The sequence below is a fragment of the Glycine max genome, chromosome 17 (genome assembly GCF_000004515.6).
Source record: "Glycine max cultivar Williams 82 chromosome 17, Glycine_max_v4.0, whole genome shotgun sequence".
Classification (NCBI taxonomy): Eukaryota; Viridiplantae; Streptophyta; class Magnoliopsida; order Fabales; family Fabaceae; genus Glycine; species Glycine max.
This window is the reverse complement of record NC_038253.2, coordinates 11,436,152-11,463,588: the sequence shown is the minus strand read 5'-3', so window position 1 is coordinate 11,463,588 and position 27,437 is coordinate 11,436,152. Positions and strand designations below refer to the sequence as shown.

General features: G+C 32.5%; 3 protein-coding genes and 1 long non-coding RNA gene across 6 annotated transcripts; 3 read left to right on the top strand and 1 right to left on the bottom strand.

Annotated features, from left to right (window-relative positions):
- Positions 1-1,170: 1,170 nt before the first annotated feature.
- On the bottom strand, positions 1,171-4,166 carry LOC100795270 (protein arginine N-methyltransferase 1.6). Of its 3 annotated transcripts, none has more exons than XM_014769663.3 (6): positions 3,880-4,166; positions 2,759-2,832; positions 2,522-2,615; positions 2,221-2,370; positions 2,014-2,088; positions 1,171-1,698 (listed from the first exon to the last, which is right to left on the bottom strand). In XM_014769663.3, the coding sequence occupies exons 2-6, from the start codon at positions 2,785-2,787 to the stop codon at positions 1,522-1,524; spliced, it is 525 nt and encodes a 174-aa protein (XP_014625149.1). In that variant the 5' UTR covers positions 2,788-2,832; positions 3,880-4,166; the 3' UTR covers positions 1,171-1,521. The 3 variants fall into 3 exon arrangements, with proteins under 3 accessions (XP_014625149.1, XP_040867140.1, XP_040867139.1); XM_041011206.1 differs by lacking the exon at positions 3,880-4,166 and adding an exon at positions 2,979-3,326; XM_041011205.1 differs by lacking the exon at positions 3,880-4,166 and having other exon boundaries at positions 2,759-2,953.
- On the top strand, positions 1,243-1,893 carry LOC121173835 (uncharacterized). Its single transcript, XR_005889343.1, has 2 exons — positions 1,243-1,378; positions 1,540-1,893. It is a non-coding gene; the product is annotated as an uncharacterized lncRNA (long non-coding RNA).
- Positions 4,167-8,267: 4,101 nt separating the features above from the next.
- LOC100805699 (probable aspartyl protease At4g16563) lies at positions 8,268-10,546 on the top strand. The gene has a single exon (XM_003549866.5). It carries the CDS (start codon positions 8,617-8,619, stop codon positions 10,057-10,059), a length of 1,443 nt encoding a protein of 480 aa, XP_003549914.1. The 5' UTR covers positions 8,268-8,616; the 3' UTR covers positions 10,060-10,546.
- Positions 10,547-22,943: 12,397 nt separating this feature from the next.
- Positions 22,944-27,346, top strand: LOC100805159 (vesicle-associated protein 1-2). The gene is made up of 8 exons (XM_003549865.5): positions 22,944-23,180; positions 23,274-23,344; positions 23,558-23,639; positions 23,761-23,876; positions 23,975-24,139; positions 24,236-24,286; positions 25,955-26,032; positions 26,878-27,346. Exons 1-8 carry the CDS (start codon positions 23,129-23,131, stop codon positions 26,986-26,988), a joined length of 726 nt encoding a protein of 241 aa, XP_003549913.1. The 5' UTR covers positions 22,944-23,128; the 3' UTR covers positions 26,989-27,346.
- Positions 27,347-27,437: the final 91 nt, after the last annotated feature.

Genomic DNA, 27,437 nt, shown 5'->3' with positions numbered 1-27,437 from the left:
TCATATGAATTGACGATCTGTATGAGTTTTTTTTAACTCATGGATTATTGATCTGTATGAATTATTTTCTAATTTATTTTAAAAAATAATAAAAAATTAAAAAAAACTCATACAAATTGTTGATTCATATGAGTTTTTTTAACTCATACAGATTGTTGATCCGTATGAATTTTTTTTTTAATTTTTAAAAACAAATAAGAAAACAAAAAAAACTCATATAGATCAACAATTTATATGGATCATACGGATTATCAATATAATCATACGGATTATCAATCCAAAAATTTTAATTTTAAAAAATTTATTTTTTTAGAAATTTTTTATTCATTTATTTTATTTACAAAATTTTATAATTTAACAAATTTGATATTTAATTGAATGATGTATTTAAATGTTTATTATAATTTATTTACTAAAGCCGCACTATTGTATATTTGATGAGAACATTCTTTTTCTAACGAAAAAGGCGATCATCGTGTGTTGTAATGGAGTGGAAAAATGTAAGAACAAAATAAAAGTTTGCAGTTATGAATTAATTGACACAGAATTATCCGATTTAATCAGAAGCTATTAAGTATGGAAGAAAAAAAAACTGATATATATCATGGACTAATTAAGTAGCCACGTTTTACATTTTTTTTTTTAGGGTGGATGCATCTTAAAATTCCGTCCTTTTGGGACCCAATCATACGAAGAGCTTTGGTTTTCTGTTGGTTGGGTATTAGTATTACTACTGGCCTTAACATCATTTATACTGTAACATAAACTAGGGGGGTGTTTAGATTTAATCCAATTTAAAATAAAACTGTAAATTGATTAAAAAAGCAAAAATTGATGAAAAATGATTTTTTTCATAGATTTTTTTGGATAACGGATCAAATGGGATTGAATTTCAAATGATGTTTCAAAATGAAACGGATCCAAATGGAACCAATATTTTATTTTTTTAAAGCAAAGAACCAATATTTTTATTTTCTTGTTTTTATATTCTTTGCACGAGTAACTATATTTTGGGATTTAGTAGATATTTTTTTATGAAAATAATGCCTGTTTGCGTTTCTACTGATTTGCCAAATTTCATTCAAAATTGCAGTAAACAATGATCGTATCATTACTCTGTAAGTAAAATTGTGCTATAAGTCATTTTCAGCATTCTTCGCCACAAAGGTGTTCAGTAAGATTACCAGCCTGTCCTATGAGAATTTCATAAAATCCCACCAGACCTTAGTATAGCATCAACCGCGTATCATATCAGCATCAATCCTATGATATAAAAGTCAGTGAAATTAGTTCCACTGAAAAGAACAAAGAACAGAGTTCACCATGCATGCAGAACATGCTTGGACATTTATTGATCTTTGAGGTCCTACTGTTCTAGGTGTTCCAAGAAGCTTTACTCCCTGTTTCCAATATCTCCTATATGCAATCTTAAAATGGAAAGAATAAGCAATAGCTCATAGTATTGTTCTAGATCCTTTATAAGATATGAGTTTTGTCTTGGGTCTTGATTTAGTCTTTCATCTATAATTTTTGCCACAGGTGTTGAATGGAAGAGTGAGGCTTCATAGCTTTAGTTAATGTTGGAAAGGGAAATGAGTGACCTGGACCAGTTGATATCACAACAGAATTTTGCAAATCCATCACCCAGTTAATCCACAGCACAAATCCATGACATACCCCGGTCTTGGTGAACTTAACCTGCAACATACAATTTTCAATATTCATTATGTATGAAGAATTGCATTTGCAAATTACTATTCTGTAAGATATGAAGGCAGATATGATGAAAGAATTGCCTATGCAATCTTTCTGTTAATAACTGGTTAATAGTTAGGTCAAGTTTTTCCCATGTGATGTTGAAGCTAATAATAACTCAATTCAGTTAGTAAGCTACACCAGAGACAAACTGTTGTGCAGTATAATCATTTAGACATCATAGTCCCTGACAACACTAAGTACCAAGCCTGCTGATCATGCAAATGCATCCAAAACATACATGATGTATCATAATACCTGGGATTTTCCTTGACATTGGCATATTTGTTTTGAAAAATCAAACTCCATCACATCAAATGTCTCACTAAGCACCTGAAACATTGTACATAATAAGGCCAAATAGATACTAGTGCACTATTGTTATTGGATAAGTGGGAATTTTCTTTCTTCTTCATTGAGGAAACCAGTTTATTGCAAAATGTGAATTGTAAATAGATTAATTACATCAAATTCTCCACATTGCCAGACAAAAAAAGGCAGACAAGGACCCTCTTCTAAATCAGGTAGATGACCACAGGCTCCCAATGTAGCATTTACCACTGAATGGTCAAAACCTTCAACATTACTCAAGCAACAACGACTTTTCCAAAGATCCTGCAAATTGTATGTCCCATTAATCCATGTATACAGCCCAACTACCAACCATAAAACAGTAGTTATGCTCTCTTAGTCCATTGCATAAATAAAAGAAAAATTCCCAAGCTACAAAATATATGTGACCTTTGCTTAATCCACAGTAACTTACTGGAAGAGAGACGGCACATGCTCTCAATATTCCTTTACAAGGAATTATCAGAGCATCTTCAGAGAGAATATCACTAAGTGTTGTACGATCCTTCCTAAAATGAATAAAAGTAACTTGAGAATGTTAGGTGCCAAATTAAAATCATATATCATTGATACTTTATAACCATTAAAGCACAACTGATATGATGCAGAAAGTCAAATTGATCATTGCAAGAGTAGTTAGTGCGAAATATACCAAAACCGCAGGTTCTGCCATGGAAGCATGCCATCATGCCCTACATAGAAAGGTTCTGCTAACAACAGATCAACCTACAGATAAAAAAGCATATGCATAGATATTTAACACAAATCAAAAAAGATAAATGACTTAAACATTCAAGAAAAAGGAATTAATGTCACATGTACAACATAGATATTATTTTCTACTGAACGCAACATACAGTTAAACACAATACCTTCTTAAAATGTAGTGAATATATTCCAAGTATAAATAATATTAAAAGAATAGGAAAGGTTTTGAGTAGGATAATCCAAGAGTATCCTTGACAGGGTGTTTCCTTGAAAAACCTAGAGTAATCCTCTTGGACGGAGTGTTCCTCCAACTCAAGTATCGAATACACTCTACAACAACAAAAGCCTTATCTCACTAAATGAGGTTGACTGCATGAATCACACGACACTCTTAGACTAGGTTAAAGACCAAATCCCCTTACCATGAGATCCATTTTAACAACTTCCTCCAACATCCTCCAACTCAAATATCAAATAATCTTTAAATGAAAGATATTCAATATCATATATTAATCAACTAAATCAAGAGAGTCTTATGCTTACACTAAAGATCTAGTTATAGACCCAGCATAGCCAAACACCCAAATAAGTTATTCATACTCTAAGCTGGAATATCATAATGTGAAATGGAATAAAATCCCTAGATAACAAATAACAATAAATAATCCCAAATAAAACCCTAAATAATAAAGAAAGTAGTAGCCCAATTTACTTCAGTTTTATTACTTGGAAGAAACACAATCAAATATATATGCAATAATCTGAAAAAAGCATTTGTAAATAAAATTTATGCATTTACTATTATTTTACAAAGGTGAATAATTCTTCACGAGTTCAATATAAGTAATAAAGTTCCATAGAAAATATAGGAAACAAAGTAAAAAAAAAAATATTTGCTTAATTAATTTGTTCAATTTCACAGCTTCCAAGCCTCACCATTCATGTGCAAAGTCATTTAAATTTTGGATTTATGCTTCATAGACATAAGTGCAGTGATCTATGCTATAGGTTTCTAACTGAATACAAAGTAAATCCACCAAGCAACTGGAATCAGGAAAATTCAACCTTTTTCTGGTGTAAGCTTTTGTCGTGGCGAGGAGGGGTTGGTGGAAATTATGGGAGAAGCTTTCGTCGTTATCGTTGTCTTCGATAACGACCCATTCAGAGGTACCGGCTATTGGGTCAAGCTTGAGCTGGAACATGCCCTGGGAGCTCATGGTTCTAATGGCGATTAGTTTGGGAGTGTGTATTCGAGGTCAGGTTCGGGAAAGGAAACGAGTGGCAATGAGGGTTTTGGGGAACACAGAAATCATGGGAGACCAAGAAGGTGTTTCAATGACGTGCTGGATGAAGTTGAAAATGTATCATAAACAATACTAAGCATTTGAATTTTTAATCGCACTCTATGTTAAATGATAATTACTAATACTAATTAAGATAAAATGGTCACTTGAATAGTTGAATGTCTTACTCATTCGAACTAGGAATGGTATTATCATTAAACAATTTATCTACAGATTAATTTATTACACTTTTATTCATGGATTAAGTTTAAAATTTTCATCTCAGGAATCAATTTATCCGCGTCTCACGTCTTGATGAACGAATTTGGCGTACTCATTTCAAATGTGTACACTGCACCATTGGACTTCTCAAATGTTATATGTTTTACTGGAATTTGTTAATTATCGGTTCATGTTCTGTTCAGGTACAAGACTACTTCAGCGATTCAGCCTTGGCCCAAAGTGCACCCTTCCATTATCACCTGAGTTTGCCTCCTTAATCCCACAAACAGTCGGAACTTGGATCACCCAATTCCACGCCTATATTAGGATTAAGGAAGGAGGTACCTATTCGAACCATATAACACCCACTTTAGTGTTGTTGTTACATTTGTTTTCACTTTTCAAGTTGCCTTGGTACGGATTCTACTACACACATAGGCATACCAACATCGCTCATTATGATAGGCTATTACTAATATAACTAATTGGCATCTCTTTTTTTGGTTTTTGTTCTTTTAACATGGTGGTATAGTATCTGTGACTCCATGATAGGTTGATAATCTATGTGCTATGTTGACCCAGTTTATGTTTGTTGTAAAGAATGAAGAATGCAAGCTAAATTAATGATTAAAAAAATGTAATTAACTTGATAAAAGAATAAGTGTTTTTATTTCCTACTTTTGAAAAATTTCACATCACATGTCTTAATTCTAGAGGTTCAGCTAATACATATATTATATATTTATTAGACAACTTTGTTTAATGTCAATTATACTATTTTACACAATTTCATTTAATATCAATTAATTTTGAAAGAAAAATAAAAATATAAGATGGAATGAAATGAAATAAGATGGACTTTAGTATATTTCACCTCATTTCATTTTATTTTAAACAATAATAATTAATATAAGTTTATGTCGTTTTTCTTCCTTTCGTCTCTTACTCTCTTTTCATTTGAACAATAATAACTAATATCAATTTTTTGAAGATTAATGTGTGTTGGAGACAACCGCACTATGCTTCTATTCTGCTGCAATTGAAAGTCCAAACTGTGACTGAAAAATTCCATTACCTATAACTTGACCGTGCATTCAGATTTATTGTGGTCGAGTCGTAGCTGTTGGTATATAACTTTGAAAAGAAAAACCGTGCTCCTTTGCATTTTATCAAGCATAAATGTTTTGTTTTTTGTCAAATCTAGCTACTAGCATACCATCTATGTGGATGCACTTTGTTTTGCTACATACATATATATATATATATATATATATATATATATATATATATATATATATATATATATATATATATATATATATATATGGACCATAATTATCTTTATCCAATTTTTACAGGTACATGTATAAGAATATATTAAGGAGATTGGTGGGCTTAATAACCTTTATGGACCAATTACGCTGGGATTATTTTAATTAGATTTTTGCTACTGCATATGCTAGTGAAGCATGTACTGCTAAATATTAATAAATGGCATCAACGTGGACAAGAATGTGTACAGTACAGAGCATAAATAAATAGGTTGACTCAACTTCAAGTCAATTGCACACTTAAGCATGGCCATCTGATTCTTTTAGTTACTTATTTCTAACATATTTGGCTTTGAATTTATTTCATCACCGTTGACTGAGTGAGAACTATTAACCACTTACTACATCTCCTTTGTTATGCACCCACGTAACCTCTTCATCCTTCTTGACTACTGGCATGCCTAAGTTTACAACTACAAGCTGTGAGTTATGTCGGGAACTTATAGTTCGTGAATTTCAGATTATTGAATGCAAATCAAAAGCATGGGATAACGGGATGTCCAGTACAGTGAGCGACATTGCATTCGTCACTATGACGCTAACTTGGTAACATTTTCACCTCCATTATATATATGAGTTCCCTTTATGGTGAAATAAAAAATATAATATTCTTTTTATACATAAGAATTTAGTGAATTGGATCCAAAAACTTGTTAAGATGAAAACATATCTCAAGGTTTAAAGAGGGTTTACATTGAGGCACTTACTTGCAAACAAGATTCTTATATAACTAATGAGGTTCAAATTCGTATTCTTGTGAAATATGAATCTAATGTTTAACAACTGGACTTGTAAAGAATCATATAATTGAGTTCAAAATTATTTTACGTGGGATATATGATTCTAGCTGGTAGGAAAACTATATAGACATTACGAGAGACAGTACAGTGAATGAAATCTTTGGCACTTGGGAAAAGGACAAAAGAAGAAAAGAAAAAGTATTGGATATAATTTCTAATATCTTGCAATGGACGTTGATGTGTGGAACTGCGGAGGCAATCAATGGAATTTATATGGCTGTGACAGCAAACCACACAGATCCTGAATTACTTTCACTTCTTTAACCAATTTTAGAAGAGAAATTGTTGATTATTCTTAGAGTTGTGTGTTGGGTCTAGATTCCAAAGTAAATGTTTTTATAAAGATTTTAAGCAACAACATACAATGTACGTAAACTTATAAGTCAGTAACGTACAAGGCTATTGAATTTGCAAGTTCATGTGAACTTCTTTTATATAAAAAAATTGTTGATATGACTTGCTCATAAATAGGAGGGTGGGGTGTAAAGACTCTTTATATCACAATAAATCTAACTCAGAAATTTCTCTTTTCATCATTGGAGATTTTGTAAAAGTAAACCATAAGGTCAGAAATATGAGAGTTCATTTTTAGGACAATGAATGAGTTTGATAATTGGGAGCAAAGGCTCCATAGATGGTATTGGTGGGCTTGAACTAATTTGGTCCCCTATTGAATGCTTGTGTTTTTGGGAGAGCATGTGCGAAGATATTTGCAGTGGCAATCAGACAAACCTTTAGCACCAAAATCTCACGAGCATCCCCACAAAAAAGATTGTAAGTAGGACGGCTATGCCAGTTTTTGATTCACAAGAAAGAGGGCACTAATAAACATTTTATGTTCATGGATTTGAGAAGTGGAATTATGAATAATAGATGATCCAATCTGAAAATTAAATTAGTAGTTAAGACATCTTATATCTGGCCTTATAATTTTTATATGCAAACAAAAGATGAAATCAGCAACAAAAAAGGATTTGGTCCACACAATTTAATGTTTGACTTAAAGAACATGGAAATGACTTAATGAATTGGATTTTCGGGGTTGGTCTAACATAAGAATCATGGACATAGATGATATCCATAATGAAGTTTAGTAGTTAAAACATCTTTTATTTAGTCCAATAACGTTGTATTATTCATGAATCATTTTTCTTTCTATTGTTCTCCGTCGCATCATCTTATCTTATTCTTTTCTCTTTTTTTGTTGTACAAAATTTGTATAAAATAAAAATGTTATACAAATACAATTTCTCTTACTTATGTAAACACATGAATGAAACCGGGAACACAAAAATGATTTGGTCCACACAATTTAAAGTATGCATGAATTAGTAACATACAAATGAGTGGATGAATTGGATTTTCCGGGTTGGCCTACATGAGAATTGATTGGTTCATAAGACTGATAGTAGCGTCTGAATTGTCAAATATTAGGTGCATGGCCAATCTTGTTTTTATCTTCTTTCTGGCCACCGCCTACAACTCATGGAAGCATTATAATTTATAATACATAATAATAGCTTTATAAGAACCAGACAGTACATACTACTTTATAGGATTGGTGTTCCATGATCCAGCCATTAGGTACCACAGAGTCAACAGACAGTATATGACTTTCACTTGGGTTTTCCGAGGCAATTAATCTCATACTTTTGTCATATTGCTGACCATATTAATAATAACAATCACAATAAGTGTGTTTTAAATAATAAAGAAAACAGATTATCCAAATTGTGTTCACTTGAACTTTAGTGAAACCTGTCATAAGCAATGTTGGCGAGGAAAACCCCAAACTCATTTTCTTCTTCTTCCAAATTCGTTGGACTTAAGTTGTTACTTGCAAGACCCAATTACCTACTGCCCGAAAGTGGGCCAAAGCCACAACCAGCAAAATATTTTTGTAAAAAGTTACTACTCTTGCTAAAGAAGATAATCATGTCCTAAAATGTGTCCGCCATGGCTACTACCAAATCACACAAAGTGGAAACTCCGTACTCTTTGCCCAGCTGTCACTCCCCGTCCCCTTTATAAACCCCCATTAATTGACCACTCCTTCCTACTCTCAACAAATTCAAAACCTCTGTTTTCTCTCTCCACACTCTGCCTCTAACTTGAAAAAAAAACTCAAACACTCTGTTCTCGTCGCATGCACATAAACAATAACAAATGGCTTCCACAACTATGTTGTTGCTGGTCGTGTTCATGATTCTATGTATATCACACCCCTCATTTCAAATGGTTCTTGTGCCTTTAACACACACACTTTCCAAAGCCCAATTCAACAGCACCCACCACCTTCTCAAATCCACTTCCACCCGTTCCGCAAAACGCTTCCGCCGCCAACTCTCCCTCCCACTCTCCCCGGGCAGCGACTACACTCTCTCCTTCAACCTGGGCCCGCAGGCCCAGGCCCAGCCCATTACGCTCTACATGGACACTGGCAGCGACTTAGTCTGGTTCCCCTGCGCCCCTTTTAAATGCATACTCTGCGAGGGAAAGCCCAACGAGCCCAACGCCTCTCCCCCAACCAACATCACTCAAAGCGTCGCCGTTTCGTGCAAGTCCCCCGCGTGCTCCGCAGCGCACAACTTAGCCCCTCCCTCCGATCTCTGCGCCGCCGCTCGTTGTCCTCTCGAATCAATCGAAACCTCCGATTGCGCAAATTTCAAGTGTCCACCGTTTTATTATGCTTACGGTGATGGAAGCTTAATCGCGCGTCTCTATCGTGACACGCTTTCTCTCTCTTCTTTGTTTCTCAGAAATTTCACGTTCGGTTGCGCTCACACTACCCTCGCCGAACCTACTGGAGTCGCCGGATTCGGTCGTGGTTTGCTCTCTCTCCCGGCGCAGCTGGCCACGTTATCTCCTCAACTCGGAAACCGGTTTTCGTATTGTTTGGTTTCTCACTCGTTCGATTCGGAGCGAGTGAGAAAACCGAGTCCACTAATTCTTGGACGCTACGAGGAGAAGGAGAAGGAGAAGATTGGTGGTGGAGTGGCGGAGTTTGTTTACACGTCTATGCTTGAAAACCCTAAGCATCCTTATTTTTATACCGTTAGCTTAATCGGAATCGCCGTCGGGAAAAGGACTATTCCGGCGCCGGAGATGCTACGGCGGGTGAACAATCGAGGTGACGGCGGCGTGGTTGTGGATTCCGGCACGACGTTCACGATGTTGCCGGCGGGGTTTTATAACTCGGTGGTGGACGAGTTTGACCGCCGAGTCGGGCGAGACAACAAGCGCGCGCGTAAGATTGAAGAGAAAACGGGACTCGCGCCGTGCTATTATTTGAACTCCGTGGCGGACGTACCAGCTCTGACGCTGCGTTTTGCTGGGGGAAAGAATTCGAGTGTGGTGCTTCCTAGGAAGAACTATTTCTACGAGTTTTCGGACGGTAGTGATGGAGCGAAGGGGAAGAGGAAGGTGGGGTGCTTGATGCTGATGAACGGTGGGGATGAAGCGGATTTGAGTGGTGGGCCCGGGGCCACACTCGGGAATTACCAACAGCAAGGGTTTGAGGTTGAGTATGACTTGGAAGAGAAGCGCGTGGGGTTCGCAAGGAGGCAGTGCGCGTTGCTTTGGGAGAGACTCAATCGCGACAAAAACTAGCGTAAGGTATCGTGCACTGAACATACTAGATTCCCTCCCCTGCTTTCTGTCACGGGTCGGGTTCTTTCTGTAAATTTTGAAATAAGGCGGGCTTTCGGGCCATGCGCTTGTATGTCTACTAATAGTAAGGAAAGCTGTACACTATCTTTTTTAAAAAAAAAAAAGAAGAAGCCTGAATTGTATTGTAAGAATTGTAAGTAAACGTAAATGATTGAAAATAATATTTTTTTTAGGGCTCGAATTGATGTAGTACTTTCTTACTTTTTTTGAATGGTAAGTTCAAGTTGTGTTGGAGTTGATGATGAACAGTGATGTCATGGGATGAAGGAATCTGTCCAAAATTCAGCTGTGACAAACCAGCCATGTAGATAATCCACCGTTCTTTATGGAAGTGGGATTCGATTTCGAACTGCCTGGTTAATTTCTTTTAATTCAGCTTTGGCCATGTCTTTGTAGAAGTTGGGACCATTACTGTTTTTGAGTTTGGCCAGGACAATAAGAAAGATTCTTGTCATCCATGTCATCATCAATCACGGATTCTTCTAGTTTAAATGTAATTTTTATCCATTTAATATAAATAATGTATGAAATACTATGATGTCCCATATGTAAAATATTGGATTTGGTGGTGTTAATAACATACATTACATTATAATCAAAGACCTGAAGCTGTAGTAGTTAAAAATTAGAATTTAACTACGGTAAAAAAAAAATGTAGACAAAGAATGAGCAGGGAAATTCAGAGAGAGCTGATTCATAATTGGATGAAGCGTACTCCATTGGCCAAAGTATTAATGATCAATCAATGGGGACTTCTTTGGCCAGAGAAACATAAAATCACAATGAATGAACTTTTTCTGATGTGATGAGGAGGACACTTTCCACACCACAGGCCACAGCTTGAAGCTTCACGGTTTTTTGGAGCATTCTCAGTTCTGAACTTCAGGTCATCCTCATCTTCGAATCTACGTAAGTGCAGAGCTCCTTAACAAATGGCCTGCGATAGTGCGATGCACGTTGTTTTGATCACGTGCACATAAAAAACAAATGGTTATTGAAAAGAACGAGCCATTCACTGGTTAGGGCTTTACATGTACTTTACGTGAGTATAAAATATATCAAGGGATGTTGTTAACTAATATAAAGAGAGGGAGAAAGGGAGAGTTTAATTTAAGAGAAATATAAAAGAAATAAAAAAAAGACCATTATGAAATTGTTTGATATGAAAGAAAAAAATATTAAATTATTAAAAAAGTCTCATTCTATTTTATTTTTAACATATAAAATCTGAAATTTTTTTGTCTCATACAATGGATTATATATAGATGCATGTAGCGCATGTTTACATATATATATATATAGATAGAATTGGTTTACAATATATTTTTATATATTTAATTTCACGTTATAAAATAATTCATAATTAATTATAGAATTTAAAATTGGTTATGAGTTAAAAATAATTTTAACTAATTTTTACATTGAATTCAAAATACTATACTAAATTTTACTTTTAATTTAATTTTATTATAAAAACATATATCACATTATTTTAAAATCAATTTTAATTAAAATTAGTTTTACATAACCAATTTTATTAAAAAATTAATTTTATCAATAATTATGAAACACACTGTACACATGCATAATTGAAATTTTTTGCCTTTCTTTAACTAATTTTAAAAAAGTTGCACATAATTTTTAAAAATCTTGAAATCCCCTAGAAGACATGTAAGATGGTACTATAGTCCTGTTTCTCATCTCTTATTTGTTCCATTCCTAGCTAATCTCATGTAAATTTTTGGCGAGTGAGGGCTGTAAAGGTCCAAGTCCCGATAAGCTGACGAGGTGCTGACTACCGCTGTTTGAAAGTCTGGATACAGCTAGCTTCGCTGTCCCCAATCCCCACACGTGTGCGTGCTTCTAGATACTTTGCGCGTGACGCTTTTTCTCAGATGAATATCATGACGCTTTTAAAATTGTTTACTCCATGGGGGAGGTGTGGCTTGTGTGTGTCATGGGCCTCAAGAAACAAATAGGGCCTATGGGCCAACGGGCCTCACTTTCGGTTCTCTGCTCCATGGTGCATGTACACCAACTTTGACATTTGGTCCTAGCTTGCTTAAGAACCACTTTCTTGTCGCATTACTTCCCAACAAACAAAACAGGGACCACCCTTTTTCTCCATTTGTCCTCAACTTTGTGTCTTGAAACTCAGGGTCTTTGTGCTCTACTCAATTGGTTGCCATCGTAACGTTATGAAAATGTTCACCGTCCCACAACCACCATTTCTACAAGCCTTATCTTAACCAGCTATCACTGTAGCTTTGGATGACATTCTTCTACAGTAATCAAGATTCTTTCACTTTCACTCCAAAATTTATGCTATCCCATACCTTTTGCTTAACTCGTGATTCAACTAGTTATATAATTCAAATCATGATGTTGCACAATCAGTTTCAGTCATATGTCTGCGCTCTGTTTAAGGAGTAACTAGTCTAAGTATTTGAAGAGATTACTTATTATAAAAATTAATAAATTTATCATATATAATTATTTATAATTAAGTAATAGTGTAAAAATTAGTACATATATATCACTCTCTTTTTTTTAAAAAAAAAATACTACACTCGTGTATTCATTGAAGACTCCAAGCCTAAGCATGAAGGCTTATTTTATAGATAAAATTTAAATACAATACTTTAAATACTCTTATAACTATTTATTAATTAAAATCAATTTTTTTGTTGATAATCTACACAATAAAAAATTATATTAAAAGCACCAAAAGTGGCCTGTTATGAGTTTTAAGTACTATTTCAAGGTCAACCTCCCCATGCTTTATTCTTTATATTTTGACAATAAGAAAAGGAAAATTATTCTTAAACACCTCTTAGATGTCTATACATTTAATTGATAATATAATGTGATATTGCGATGATAAAATAATAAAGAAAAACTGAAAGTATTGATGAAATGTTTATTATACTAGAATATTCAAATATTATCACCACAGAAAACTACCAATGCTTTACTCATCTCACTTAACGCCCACCGAAAGGTAATTTTGGACTCGCCCCGAAATGCCAAAGTCCAGGCTGTTATATATATATATATATATATATATATATATATATATATATATATATATATATATAGTTGGCATGAATGCAGCCGTACCATCTTAATCATAAATATAAGTTTAGAAGGATAAGATCAAAGTTTGCCCCCAAACCCCAAGGGGTATAGCACCTAGATATTTTAGACAATATTTCATGGACAAATTGATGATGTCATCTTTATCCATATCTTTGAACATTGCATTACCCACGTTTTGTCTGTATATATGTGTATAAAAAATAATTATAAAAGATGATCTAGATATAATTTTTCTTTTTGCCGATTGCCAAATGTTATTAGTTAAGCTTTTCTTAATATTATAAGTTACAACAATAACACTACCATTAATTTGTATATTTTTCTTTTTGCATATTTAATTTGAAATATAAAATAAAAGAATTGCATATATAGCTATAACTTGCAGTTGGTCTCCACCAGACCACCATCATTCACATTCGTGTTTAGTTGAGATCTCAATATGCTTATGTGACTTCTGTTTGTGTAGGAAAAATATACTTCATGCTTGCTGCACCTCTCTCCTCTTTTGCATGGTGGAGCTAGGAATAAAATAATTAAAATTTGAATTTTAGTTCTATCAATATTTATTATTAATTTTTTAAAATAAAAATCGCATTTATTAACCAAAAAACCTCACGTATCACTATTTTTTTAAAAGTATTTTTTTCTCTCAATTTTTACTTTAAATCTTACATTCTATTGAACCGCCCTTACTCCTTTGTAAAGTGATTGCATATCAAACGTCTTGCTTTTTGTCATTGACCTTGATATGCAGAATGACATGTAAGTATTTGACCATAATCTCACGGTTAGTTTGATTTGTTAAAATTTATGATCAGACAAATATTTTTCTTTATAATTGGAGAGAAAAAATATATATTCAAAATAAAATAACTATAAAAAAAACTCATCAATTTATTTGAATAATAAAATTTATAAGTAAATGTAAATAATTATTTTATTTTGAATAAAATATTTAATAAATGAAAGAAAATTAGTTATTTATTCAAATGCAAAATTTTAGAAGGAATTTGATTATTTTATCTAATTGCTTTATCTAGACACAATATTTGGAAGATGAAGGATATTATTTTTTTATCCAAACAAGAAAGTTTAAAAATAGAGAAATTTCAATTTAAGGAATTGACATTCTTATAATTTAAAATTGTTTAAAATTCTAAAATCATCCATCCAAACACACCATAAATATATTTGGATAGGTGGGCAGTTATTTTTTTTTTTTAATGAAGGAACCCTGTGTCATTTTGTATAACGGAAAAGAGAAAAACACATGAAAAAGAAATCAAATTTAAGCTCATTTTGTAATTTCAGTTCTTCATCAATTGGGCCATGAACATAAAAAAAAACTCGTCATTGATGGATCTCAGCCCACGTGCGAACATGAAGTTGGGCCACGGCAAGACCTCACAGTAAAGAAGAAGAAAAACTCCCTTTGTTTTCGTAGTTTTGTTGGAACTTGGAAGGCATGCCACACTGCCACAACTGCTCTTGAATTTGATTCATAATAATAATAACAAAGAGGGAGTGAAAATTCAAGAAGTGCACAACAGCAAACAAACTATTGCTATCCTCGTGCATGGCACGTGCATAGTTGATTGATTTATATCATTGCTTTTAGTTTTGGTCATGTAATTGTTGAAATTTTTTATTCCAATAATTAATTTGAGCTAATATTATAATACAATTATATTAGTTATTTATCATTAGTGAATTTTATTTTATGTGATCAAATTAAGTGAGTCCGTTGGACAACAACTAAATCAGATGACATGAACTTAAACTAACAGATGTCAGTGTTGATCCATAAGAGGATAATGGAAACCCTATTAGGATAAGGCTATGGGCCCGAATATACCTAATCGTCACATGTAGTTTCTCTTATCCCGTTACTTTTAAGGAATAAAGAGATTTCGGTTGAGAAAGAACTATGAAGCCAATATTTACCTACAGATTTAGATTTTGCTTGGATTTGTTTGATCAATCATTATAGATTCAGATATTCCTAAACTCTTTTTGATAATTTAACATAATATATTTTAGATAATTATTTGTATTTTATAAGAATCCCTTAAAATTTCTAACATGTAATAACGAGAGAAAAAGATACATATTATAGTTTTATAGTATGACCTATCATTGCTTGTATCCTTCATTTTTGTTTTTATTTCTCTCTCATAACATTATTATGTTACTATTTGCTAACATGAGACATCCAAATCCATACTTTAAGAAGCTCTAGTCCACTTTAATATGTATATATGCACATGCACATATATTATTTTATTCAATCCATACTATCTCCTGCTTGTATCACTCTGAATTCGAAGTCCCTAATCCCTATTTATGTTGAACATAAATGCAAGATTGCTGCTCAAGGTGTTGGATTCTAATTATCTGAGTGTGCTGCTTGAGGTTGAGGCTACAAATATTAGGTAAAATGACTTCACTTATAGGAACTGGTTCCAACGGATGGTGACAAAAGGGTCGTGTTAACTTCAGGCCTAAAGTTCAAAACGTGAATGAGCTAGGTAAGCATAATTATAGCATATGGGACATGTTCATATTCGCGACAAACGAACACAAAAACCCTAATGCTTATAACTTTATGTCTAATGTTCGCAACAGAAGTGAAATAAGATTACAACATAATAGGTAATATTGTTTGCAACCGATGGTGGCAGAAGGAAGGCCTAAAATTCTGATGCATGTAATTGCATTTTAGATTATAAATTTAGTAAAACGGTAGAATCTTCTATTTTCTGCTTTATGATTTGTTGTCATTGAATAAAATAATATGCAAGTGAATGTTTCTGAACGGTACTGCATATTTTATAATGAAGGTAGTAGATTTGATTGTCTGATTATTCTCAACAATTTGACAAATTTTCTGGGTGGTAAACGTGTTCTGATTATATATGGAGGCTCCTGATGAGAGATAGAGGGCTTGGAACAATCTAGAAGTGTTAGAAATGGTTTTGGTCAACTAAGGCACATTTACCTTATACGAATGACACGGTTTTGAATGCAACTGGTTTCTATATTTTCATTTGTAGTCTAGAAATTGTTTACAGAAGTTATTTAATCTGGGAGGCCATTTCAGATGGAATTGTTCATTTTTGGAGGTGTATACACTATACACAACCTGTATTCTACTTATTATCTGGGCACCATTGCCTGACGTAATGAAATGGATATGATGTAGACATCCAAAACAAATGAGTATATGACTTTGGTATAAGTTTAATTTGAGACAACAAACACGGAAACACACTTTGCTTTTAAGCTAGCATTACAAAAAAAAAAAAAAATCGATTTAGAAGCTGCTCTTGGAGACATCAAGGTGTGTTTTCATTTAATTCCTTCAATTTTAAAGAAAGTGTTACATCTGGTATGTAAATTCTGATTAAGTTATGAAAATCAAATTTGGATGGAATTACTTAAAGACGAATGGAGCAAATCCTTCAAAAACAAGCAAAATACAGAAAAATTATAAAAGTTTGATTATACAATAGAAAGAACTTATTTCAATTGGAATTGTTTATTTCGATAATTTCATTCACGCATGTGAGATTGGAAAGCGTTAAAGATTAAATTATTTTTTGACAAATCAAAGTACCAAAGTTAGCGTAGTTGTGGAGAAGTTACGTGAAAAAACATTAGACCATTGTATATAGGAATGTCTTTGTACATGTGTCGAAATCATATAATTCAATCATTAGTCTTGTAAATCTATAAATAAAACTACCGACCGATAATTTTGAGAAGTTGATGCACAATCACTTAATTCTTTAAAACACCAACACGCCTACCATCAAAATTGAAAAAGTTTCAGGAGGTCATCGTATATGTATTCAATTTTTCAACTTTTATAAATTCATGTTTATTTATTTTACTACACATTTCTAAATCTTATTTTTTCTAATCCTCATTTCTTCTCAAAACTTGATTTTTTCAATTCCTATTTCTTATTATTATCAAAATTACTTACAAACTAATTACTAAATCGAAAATACTTTTATTAAAAGTTATTCTATTATCTTATGAATTACAACCTTATTATAATTCAAATGAACATATTTATTGAAATTATGATTGTGATTTACATTAAATATTAAACAATTCTTTATTAAATTGAAAATTATGAACTTGATTGTTTAACAAAAACAACTCATGATCGAAAATGGATTATATGTCTCACTTTAAATATTTATTTGTTAATTAAATCATTCAGTAAATTTTTTATTATTATCTTCAAATTATTTTTCTTTCGAGAAATAGATACAATTTTCACAATTAAAATAAAACAATAAAAAATGCTTTATGCTTGATGCCAAGATGTTGAGCTCAACAATATAATAAAATAATATTGCGAAATTCTTTCCCCTTTTCCTTTCTCTTTATGGTGGCTGTTCAGAAAGAAAAATAATAATAATAAGCACAGGTTTTATAGAAGAAGATTGACTCTATGGACTAACTAAGAAAAGAAAAAGAGAAAGACAAAAAGTGGCTTTGTGGCGCATAATAAGCAACATAATGTTAGGGGGAGGGGGGGGTGGGGAGTGCTATTGTTACAGAAACGGATCATGATTTTTTTTTAAAGAGAGAGACTTAAATCCGGTACATCATATAATGTTGAAAGAGTCATTTTCATAATGTTTAAAGAAAGCTAAAATAATGTCGTATGGAATGTCCTTAGGCTGATAGTCTAGTTCACATCACACAATTGCCAAAGACATAAAAGTTACTTATAAAACAGTTCCTCTTGAAAAATTTTGTGTGGTATCCGCAACCCCACCTGTTCCTTAATTTGGCAGAATATGGATCATTGATCCTGTGATCTAATCTATTTTGTGATTTTATATATCTTTCCAGATTTCCCATGTTTTTTAATCAACCGTTCAATATGCTTGGTTGGTTAAATCCTTAGTACTGTCCACAACAAAAGAAAAATGTGAAAAGAAGCCAAAGAGATAGTATAACCTTTCTTCTTGTCGCTTGTTATGACCATATATATACCCTTGGTATTTAGGCATTATTCTTTTGGAAGAGACTAAGAGAGAGTACATTAACACGTGGAAATTGAATCTACTGGTCTAGTTTCTACTTGGTCAAGACTTAATTGAGAGGTTATGTTAAAACCTACCAATGCAATCATTGATCTGCCCGTAGATGCATGCATTATATTATGAAAATTATTGGCCTGGTCCTTAAAGGCTAAAGTATTATAAAAGGAAGAGCAAATTATCCGGTTTATCACTGGTTTTGGTAAAACTTTTACCCCTTTCTTTAATAATAGTACATCATTAAGGTGTCTCCTTACTTTTCTTGGTTTTTCCTTTAATGTTATCTTATAGAGACTCAGTCATCCAGAGCCAGCCCAATCCTTTATTGAGCACTTATTATAATTGAGTTGGGGAAAAAGATGCTTTGTTATTAAGCACTGATAATAACTGACAAATACTTAGATTGATTAATTGTGTGCTTAACAAACAGGTAGCATGATCAAGGAAGTTGGTGTAATGATCAAAGACGTGAATATTTAATCTTCGATTTTTTGGCTTTAAATTCTAAACTTAGAGAATTAGTTGTCCTAAATTATTCTTAGGATGAACTTTGTTGTATCCTAGAGAACTTGCACATCACGTGATGGATAAATCTTTGAAGACAGTGAATTTTTACATCTTAGACAATTTGTTCATAATCATATATATTTATAAATCGTGATTAGTGAATGATTGATTAGTTTATAATTTATTATTGATCGTGATAATCAACAGTGAAACAACATAAAGTACACTGAGAACCAAACGTATTATCAATTTACATTATTATTTTACATACACCCTAATTAATATTCTAATTTTTCACATTTATCTTATTTTAACTACTAAAGATTTAATTGGATTACGTCTTTCAATCAGTAGAAAAAACACAAGAATATTAATATAGCAAATATATGAGATAGATATTCAGCTAAGATAGCCGAGTACCTATCCAACCTAAATAAGGACAAAGCAGTTAAAATCATAGGCAAAGCGTGGAATTAGATGCCTAATCTTATTTGAGAGTTGAATTATTTAGATGAGAATTTACACTTGAAAGCCTAAGGAGTAAGGTCGAATAAGATTTATATAAATAAAAAGAGATGATAAAGTAAAAACTATTCTTCATTCTATTCTATGTATTTATTATGTTATTTATTACTCAAAATCAAAATTTCATTTAAAAGTTTGGAGTACTTTTTATAAGTACCTCCTCTTAGACACCCCTTCAAACAGATTTTATAGGATAAGCAGAAACAAGGATCCTCTCGACAGAAGAGATAATTTTTTTTCGACTAATACTTTCGTCACAATTAACTTTGTGGGTGAGACTGCGTTTTTTGTACTAATAATAAGTTAATAACGATATTGAGCAGGATTAAAGGTGAATTAATTGTGGCCCCTACCAAACACGTTGGGAACTTCATAAATGCCAAAAGGTTGCTGCAAAGCAGTGGCACCTACAGACTCCAGGTTTTCTAGCAAAGGGAGACGGAGATACCTAAGAAAGCGTGCGAGATTCTCTTGCTAATCCATCCAAGAGCAATAATATTTCCATATATAATGAAATGAAATATTTCTATAAATAAATAAAGACTTAAATAACTTTTGTTTTGAATAAATAAATCAGTCTATTATCGTTTCATACGAGTTCCAAATGATAGAACAAATTAATTTAAGCATATTTTCCTTATTTTGTCGACTAAACTCTAGAATTTGTGATACCTAGTTAGAAGAGAAATTTGAGAGAAAAAAAAAATAAAGATAACATTATCGTTTCTTGATTGCATGATTTTTATCACAGAGCAGTTTTTTTTTTATTGTACATTGCATTGGTTGTAACATTTACAAACAAGACAAATTAGAGGAAATAATAAATTCAAGAGGTATAGAATTTAAAATTTAGGAAAATTATACAAAAAATTATTTGAATCAAGAAACATAATTTTTATTATGTATATATATATATATATATATTATATATAAAAAATTTAAAAAATTAAATTTTATTGCAATTAAATAAATACAATAATGTTAAAATATATATTTTTAAAAATATATTTTAATTTTTTTATATTATATCAAAACTTAAAATATAAGTAAATTTAGATTATAGTGTTAAAAAAATAGCATTATTTGTTTAACATAATAAAAACTGAATGAATTAATGAGAAAAAATTATTTTTAAAATATTTTCTTTGAAGAGTGTAATTCAAATTTTTCATACAAAATGAACAACCGATAATCTGAGATTTCATTATAGTTGTTAGATGTTTGATTTTTTTCCTGCTATAAAAAAAGTGAAAGAAAGACCGTACAATAATACTAGTTACAAGTAACTTTATAAGATAAGTTTATTAATTTTTATAATAATTATTTTAAATAAAAATATTTTATATTGTCATATTAACAATAATTTTATGAGTAATTCACATTATAAAATTATTTTACATTACTAATATATAACTATTAAACTAAAAAAAAGTATACATAAACAAAAAAATTCAATCATTATATAATCTGTTTCTGTTTAGTTTATGATTCATCGGAATGGATGCAAATTTTCATCATTATATTTAATTATTCTTAATGATTTAAATTTTCCTTTCTAAAATTAAAGCTTTATCCCATTTAGACCAATTAATATAATTACTCTTAATTATATATTAGATGTTCTTGTGATTATCATCCATCCAGTTTGATTGCATTATGTCAAAGCTGAGATCAAATGTTTTCTAAAATTATTAATTGAGTTCCACCTAGCATATTAGACTATTGACATGACATGTCATTCTCACATTAATTTATATACGAATTTAGATTTATTGAAAATTTTTCCAGTAAACGAATATAGTAAAAGATAACAGGTCATGAATTGACATATATTATTTGAACAGTATAAACAACTGAACTAAACCAGTAAGATATTGTGATTTCTACTAAAGAGGTCTACTCAATTATTTGAGTCTTGTTATAAATTTTTTAATATCGTATTTAATTTAATTCATAGGGGTAAAAAAAATATTGTGATTTCTTATGAATTATGATTTAGACTTGAAATTATAGGAGCATTTGTGAACGCTGAAAACTATAAATGATGAACATGAATAATACATGAAAAAGAAAAATGGCGTACTGGTACCATAAAGCAGCTTTCTTTGTCTTTAAAGGCCACAACCTATTTAATTAATATTTATCTACTTATAGTTCATTTCGAAAACTCTGCACTCTGGCTGCTGAGTCGTCAAGTTTTTTTTTCAAACTTACACTTTTGGAAATCGAATTCATCACCTTCGATTTATTATTGAAGGGTCAATATGAAAGTTTTGCAAACGAATTGTCAAAATCATGTTAATTTAATTATAATTACTTTTTTTTGTTGGCACATCTTATTAAATAAAGGAAAAAAACCATTAAATATACACATGTATTTATATATTATTGCCTGTTAGGTTTAATTAAGCTGGAATAAGTGAAAATCATTTATTTAGAGAAAAAATTTGTATTTGATTTTTGTCGTACGTAAAATTTTCTTGACGACAATTACAAATAGGATTAGTTTCTTATCTTGTGGATTGAAGCCAGCCATGAATAATAAGATGCGTACATTTAATATCTAGACAAAACTAAAAGAGAACCAACAAGAATAAATGGTGAGATATATATTTTAGGTCCACAAAATAGTGAAAGAAGGGTAGGGGAAGATATAACATGTTACATGTATACATTGATCATAGATCGTAAAACATCAATTATATATGTGTTCTTACCAAAATCTGGAGCTAGTACCGTTAGGGGGGATGAGGCTGAAATGGGCTCCTGGACTTCACACACTAGTTTCGAGAGGTGCCTTTGTCAAGAGGACAAGATGTGGGACATGCAGAACGAGACCGAAATGGGCTCCTGGACTTCACACACTAGTTTCGAGAGGTGCCTTTGTCAAGAGGACAAGATGTGGGACATGCAGAACAAATGATTCTGATGCTCAAGTAAGAATATGAGTTTGGAGAAATAAGCAAGTATATGCGTATGAGAGCAAGTATGCGTAAGCTCGAGATGTGAGCAAATGTATTTGAGAATTTGATGAAACCTGGTATTTATAGGAGTGAAGCATAATTGCAGGTTGTTTGTAGGGATTATTATAGCCTTTGCAGATGTAAATGGTAGCTTATAGATAAAAGTTAGCTTATATATAAAAGCTAGAAGATAATTATACCTTATAAATAATGTGCAACTTTGTAGATAATTAGTTACCTGCCAATAAATAAAAATATTCAAATATATTTGAATATTAATAGGTTAGAATAACCTGTTAGTTGGGGGAGTGTGGCCGCTAATGGATCTAGTATCTGCACTCCTGTTGCAGGACTGACGTGGAGGATTAACACGTATCGTCTTGGAGTGTGATGTAGGATGTCACATATATTTTGTGGGTCTTGAAAAGTATATTATGATTTAAACAAGTTTTTTATATCTAAAAAATTAATCATTTTTAAATTATTACTTAAAATGAAAAACGACTAATGACATGTGCTAATAAGATGAAACTGAATTTTTTAAAAATATTTGATTAGAAAAAAATAAATATTAAATAATAGCCTAAAAATAAACTATATTTTAAGTCAGCAAAAACTTAATTAAAAACTTTTAATTTTATATATTTGTATAGGTTTGGTAGCGAGTAGAGTGGGTACTGAATTCCAAAACTCTTTGTTATTCGGTGTGTGCGTGTCCAACTTTGAACGCACTTTGATACTGCCACTTTCTCCACCACAAAGAGAAAAAAGAGAGAAGAAAAGCGAATCCCCTGTGATCTCTCACACAATTCCAATTCCTCTGGATCTCGTCTCGATCGATAGATCTCGAACATGAGCACTGGGGAGCTTCTCAACATCGAACCTCTCGAACTCAAGTTCCCCTGTGAGTTTCCATTTTCCCTTCTCTTCTTCTTTTATTCTAATTCTAGGGTTTCCATCGCACCTCTCTCATTTCCATATTTTATTCTTCTTTTAGTTGAGCTGAAGAAGCAGATCTCATGTTCTCTTCAATTGTCCAATAAGACCGATAGCTATGTAGCCTTCAAGGTAATTTTAATTTATTTTGGTTTCCTAATTCTCTCTTTTGCGCCTTTGTTTTTAATTAGTTCGATCGTGGATTTTGTTTTTCTGCTTCTGTTTTGAGATCTGGTGATTTTTCATTTAACCGTGTCAAGTTAGCGTAATGTAGGATTGAAACGGCACTTTTTTTTGCAGTGTTTGTGAGATAAGTTTGGAAAATTTTGCGTGTTTGTTTTTCAGGTGAAAACAACCAATCCGAAGAAGTATTGTGTTCGTCCGAACACTGGGGTTGTCACGCCTCGATCTACGTGTGATGTTATCGGTACTAATATGGTTATTCTGAATCCATTTTTCTACCTTTTTTTTTTAAAAAAAAAAATTGGTAGTTATGCTTTATGGCCGAGTAATGAATTGGGGACTTTTTTTGTGTGTGTGAATGGAAGTTACCATGCAAGCGCAAAAAGAGGCTCCTGCTGATATGCAATGCAAGGATAAGTTTCTTCTTCAGAGTGTAAAAACTGTTGATGGTACCAGTCCGAAGGATATCACTGCAGACATGGTATATGTGTTGTGCTACTTGCTTTTGCGTTTTCATTTGATTTGTGTTTGTTGTATGAAATTATAAAGATTTGTTGTGCAATTGGTATTGTTGTCTAGTTCAACAAGGAGGCAGGGCATGTGGTTGAGGAGTGCAAATTGAGAGTGCTGTATGTTTCTCCACCTCAACCACCGTCTCCAGTCCCAGAAGGTTCGGAGGAAGGATCCTCACCTAGAGGTTCTGTTTCAGAGAATGGAAATGCCAATGGTTCTGACTTCACACAAGTGGGTTCTTAAATTATTCTGTTTTAGGAAAACCTTCGTCTTACCCCTTAAAATTCTGAGGATATAAATTGGGATGCTTTTGCTTGTGTATTTCAGGCGGCAAGAGGATTTACTGAGCGACCTGAATCTCAAGACAGATCTGCAGAGGTAAAGTAGAAAGTTCTAGACTTTTTTTAATATAAGTTATTACAAAACCAATATCATGGTCTCACTTGGAGCCATATCAGTTAGAAGAAAATTCTAATGCCAAGAGTTGTATTTAAGGGTTTGCAATGCCTTTTTTGTAAATTGAAGGTTTTAACAACTGTAGTAAATTGAGGCTTTAGAGATTTCTTGCTCTTACACAGATTCATTGGTTGGTAGTAAATTGTTTTTTTGATAGAGTTTCAAAAAACCTTATTTTCTTATTTTCATCTGAAGCTATTCACAGTTTTTATTGATTTTGAACTTTCGAAGCAAACCATTTAATATGAAGGAACATAGATACATAATGCAAACCATTCAATGCTGATGGATATGTTTTCGAGTGTTAACAAGAATGACTTTTAATTTAATGCATGACTTATCAATCTTAGATTGACAAAAAAGAAATGACAAACAAAAGGAGAAGATATTTGTGTTTATTATTTTTCTTTTAATGATAGGGGTGCTGATCTATTCTAGAATTGATCAGAAGTGACTGAGAGTGGCATGTCATTGATGAATAAATAGAATAAAATTAAGGATTAAATGATAAATATTTTATTTTAAAAATTCAATTAATAAAAAATAAAACCATTTTTATCCCTCCTCCTCAAGCTTCTTTCTAATCCTAGGATGTCTTTCACACCTTCCCCCATGCGTTCCATTGAGGATACTCAAAGAAATTTACCACTGGGATGGCTCCAGTATGTCATGAATAACAAATTTGAACAACAAAGTGGCAGTTTTTATTGTTACAACTCAAAGCCCAGTGCTATATTTTAACTGAATATGTTTTCATTCTTTCTGAGGGCGAGCCCTGGTACAGCGGTAAAGTTGTGCCTTGGTGACTTGTTGGTCATGGGTTCGAATCCAGAAACAGCCTCTTTGCATATGCAAGGGTAAGGCTGCGTACAATATCCCTCCCTCATACCTTCGCATAGCGAAGAGCCTCTGGGCAATGGGGTACGCTAGTAGTATGTTTTCATTCTTTCTACTTTTGTTATCTTTAGTTGAAATTACCAGTGATTGGATCATGCAATTCTAGCTTCTATTTGAATCTGAAATAATATAACTACAAATATAGAAGTGATCAGGCTTATAGTTTTTGCAACTAAAATGAGAAACAACTTAAAATGCAATCCAAGACACAAATCTTAAATTATTATTACTCCCTACTCCATAATGTGGTGTTTATGTGTGTGTATATATTCATTAACAACATGCCACTCTCATTCCCTTCTAATTCACTACAAAATGGACCCATTGTATTTAAACTCTTCTTTTTGGTTCATGTGCTGTAACTTTGCTCCAGCCTGTAACTTCTAGAGTTGGTATTGTTTTACAACTTATTTGATTATAGTTGCTTGCTAAAATGAGAAACAACTTAAAATGCAATCCAAGACACAAATCTTAAATTATTATTACTCCCTACTCCGTAATGTGGTGTTTATGTGTGTGTATATATTCGTTAACAACATGCCACTCTCATTCCCTTCTAATCCATTACAAAATGGACCCATTGTATTTAAACTCTTCTTTTTGGTTCATGCGCTGTAACTTTGCTCCAGCCTGTAACTTCTAGAGTTGGTATTGTTTTGCAACTTTATTTTGATTATAGTTGCTTTGTTGCAGGCTAGAGCTCTTATCTCAAGGCTGACTGAAGAAAAGAATAATGCAATTCAACAAAATAGCAAGCTCTGCCAGGAACTGGTGAGAATTTACAGTATGTCATTGATAATTTTATTTACTTATTTGTCTAATCTATATTTATTTTCCTTTTGGTGATGGAGGATTTTAATCTGGAATATGAGCTCCCTTCTATAGAAAGAGAATGATTCTGCTTCTAATTGTGGTGGTTGCCTTGGATATTATGTTTTTATATTGTCTCAGTCTCTGAAACATCATCGGATATACTTTCTAAATATTTATTTTGAAATCGTGCTTGAACTAAAAAGTAACTGCAAACAAATGATTTTCTGTGTTAGATGTGGGGAAAAAGTGTCAGGTCTTCTCAAGGTAACTTGAGGAGAATGACTTAAATAGAACCATGCTCTTGTTTTCTTTGTGAAAAATATTTTTTGGGTATTCAATATGTCTTGTTCTTTTTCATGACATTGGTTGGTGTTTGTGAGGTTCAATTATTTGGTGTTAGGAAAGCTGATGAACGTAGATTTTCTGCATCAGCATGTGAGTTCAGTTTTATGAACATTTGTGATGGACATGATTGTTATTTGTGTTTCATGTTGTTTCATATTAATTCATAGCTAAGACTACCCTAGGTTGTGTTAAATAGTTCTTTTCTCCTCTGCAATCTGCTAGAAATGCAACTCTTCCTGTCAGTTACTTTCCTATCATTTTATGTTGAAACAACAGTCTTCCAGGATTTTAGCCTGAATTGTGACTGAATGTGTTTTCGTTAGAAAAATGGAGTATGATTTCATTAGTATTAAAGCAAGTGCCTTTTTATATTCTGCAACCGTTGTATTGGATTATATACTATTGTCGGCTTTGGACGTGTAATGGAACACCTAATGCAATAATTTTACTACCTGTAGGAGCTACTGAAGAGGGAAGGCAACAAAAGTCGTGGTGGAGTCTCATTTGTCATTGTCGTATTAATTGGCTTGCTTGGCATAATTATGGGGTATCTCATGAAGACAACCTAAGCATTTCTGCGATTCAATCTTTCACCATAGTTTTCGATCTTAGTTTCTTTGTTCCTGACTATTCAAGCAATTATGAGGAAAGTTAAAATAGATCAATTCAGCAGATGTTGGTTTTTCTTTTTATTTTTGCTATTTCTTTTCTTTGGGTGGATAACATTTTGGAAGTAGAAAACATTAGGGGAAGTTGTGGGTCTGGTGGTTAATCATATTGTGAACTGACTCATACTTTCGTAACATGCATTCTTTTTGTAACTTAAGAGGGGAAGCTTCTTGTTTCTTCTTTTTGTGGTTCGTCTGGTGACTACATGGTAATGTCAAGTTGTCAATGATGACCACGAATAACATCATTCTTCATGGACTCTCTCTCTATCGTCTTTTCATGTCAAGAATGACCTTTAGATGATAGAATATAGTTTTTTGGTCTTTTTTACTAGGGTTTTCTTTCAAGT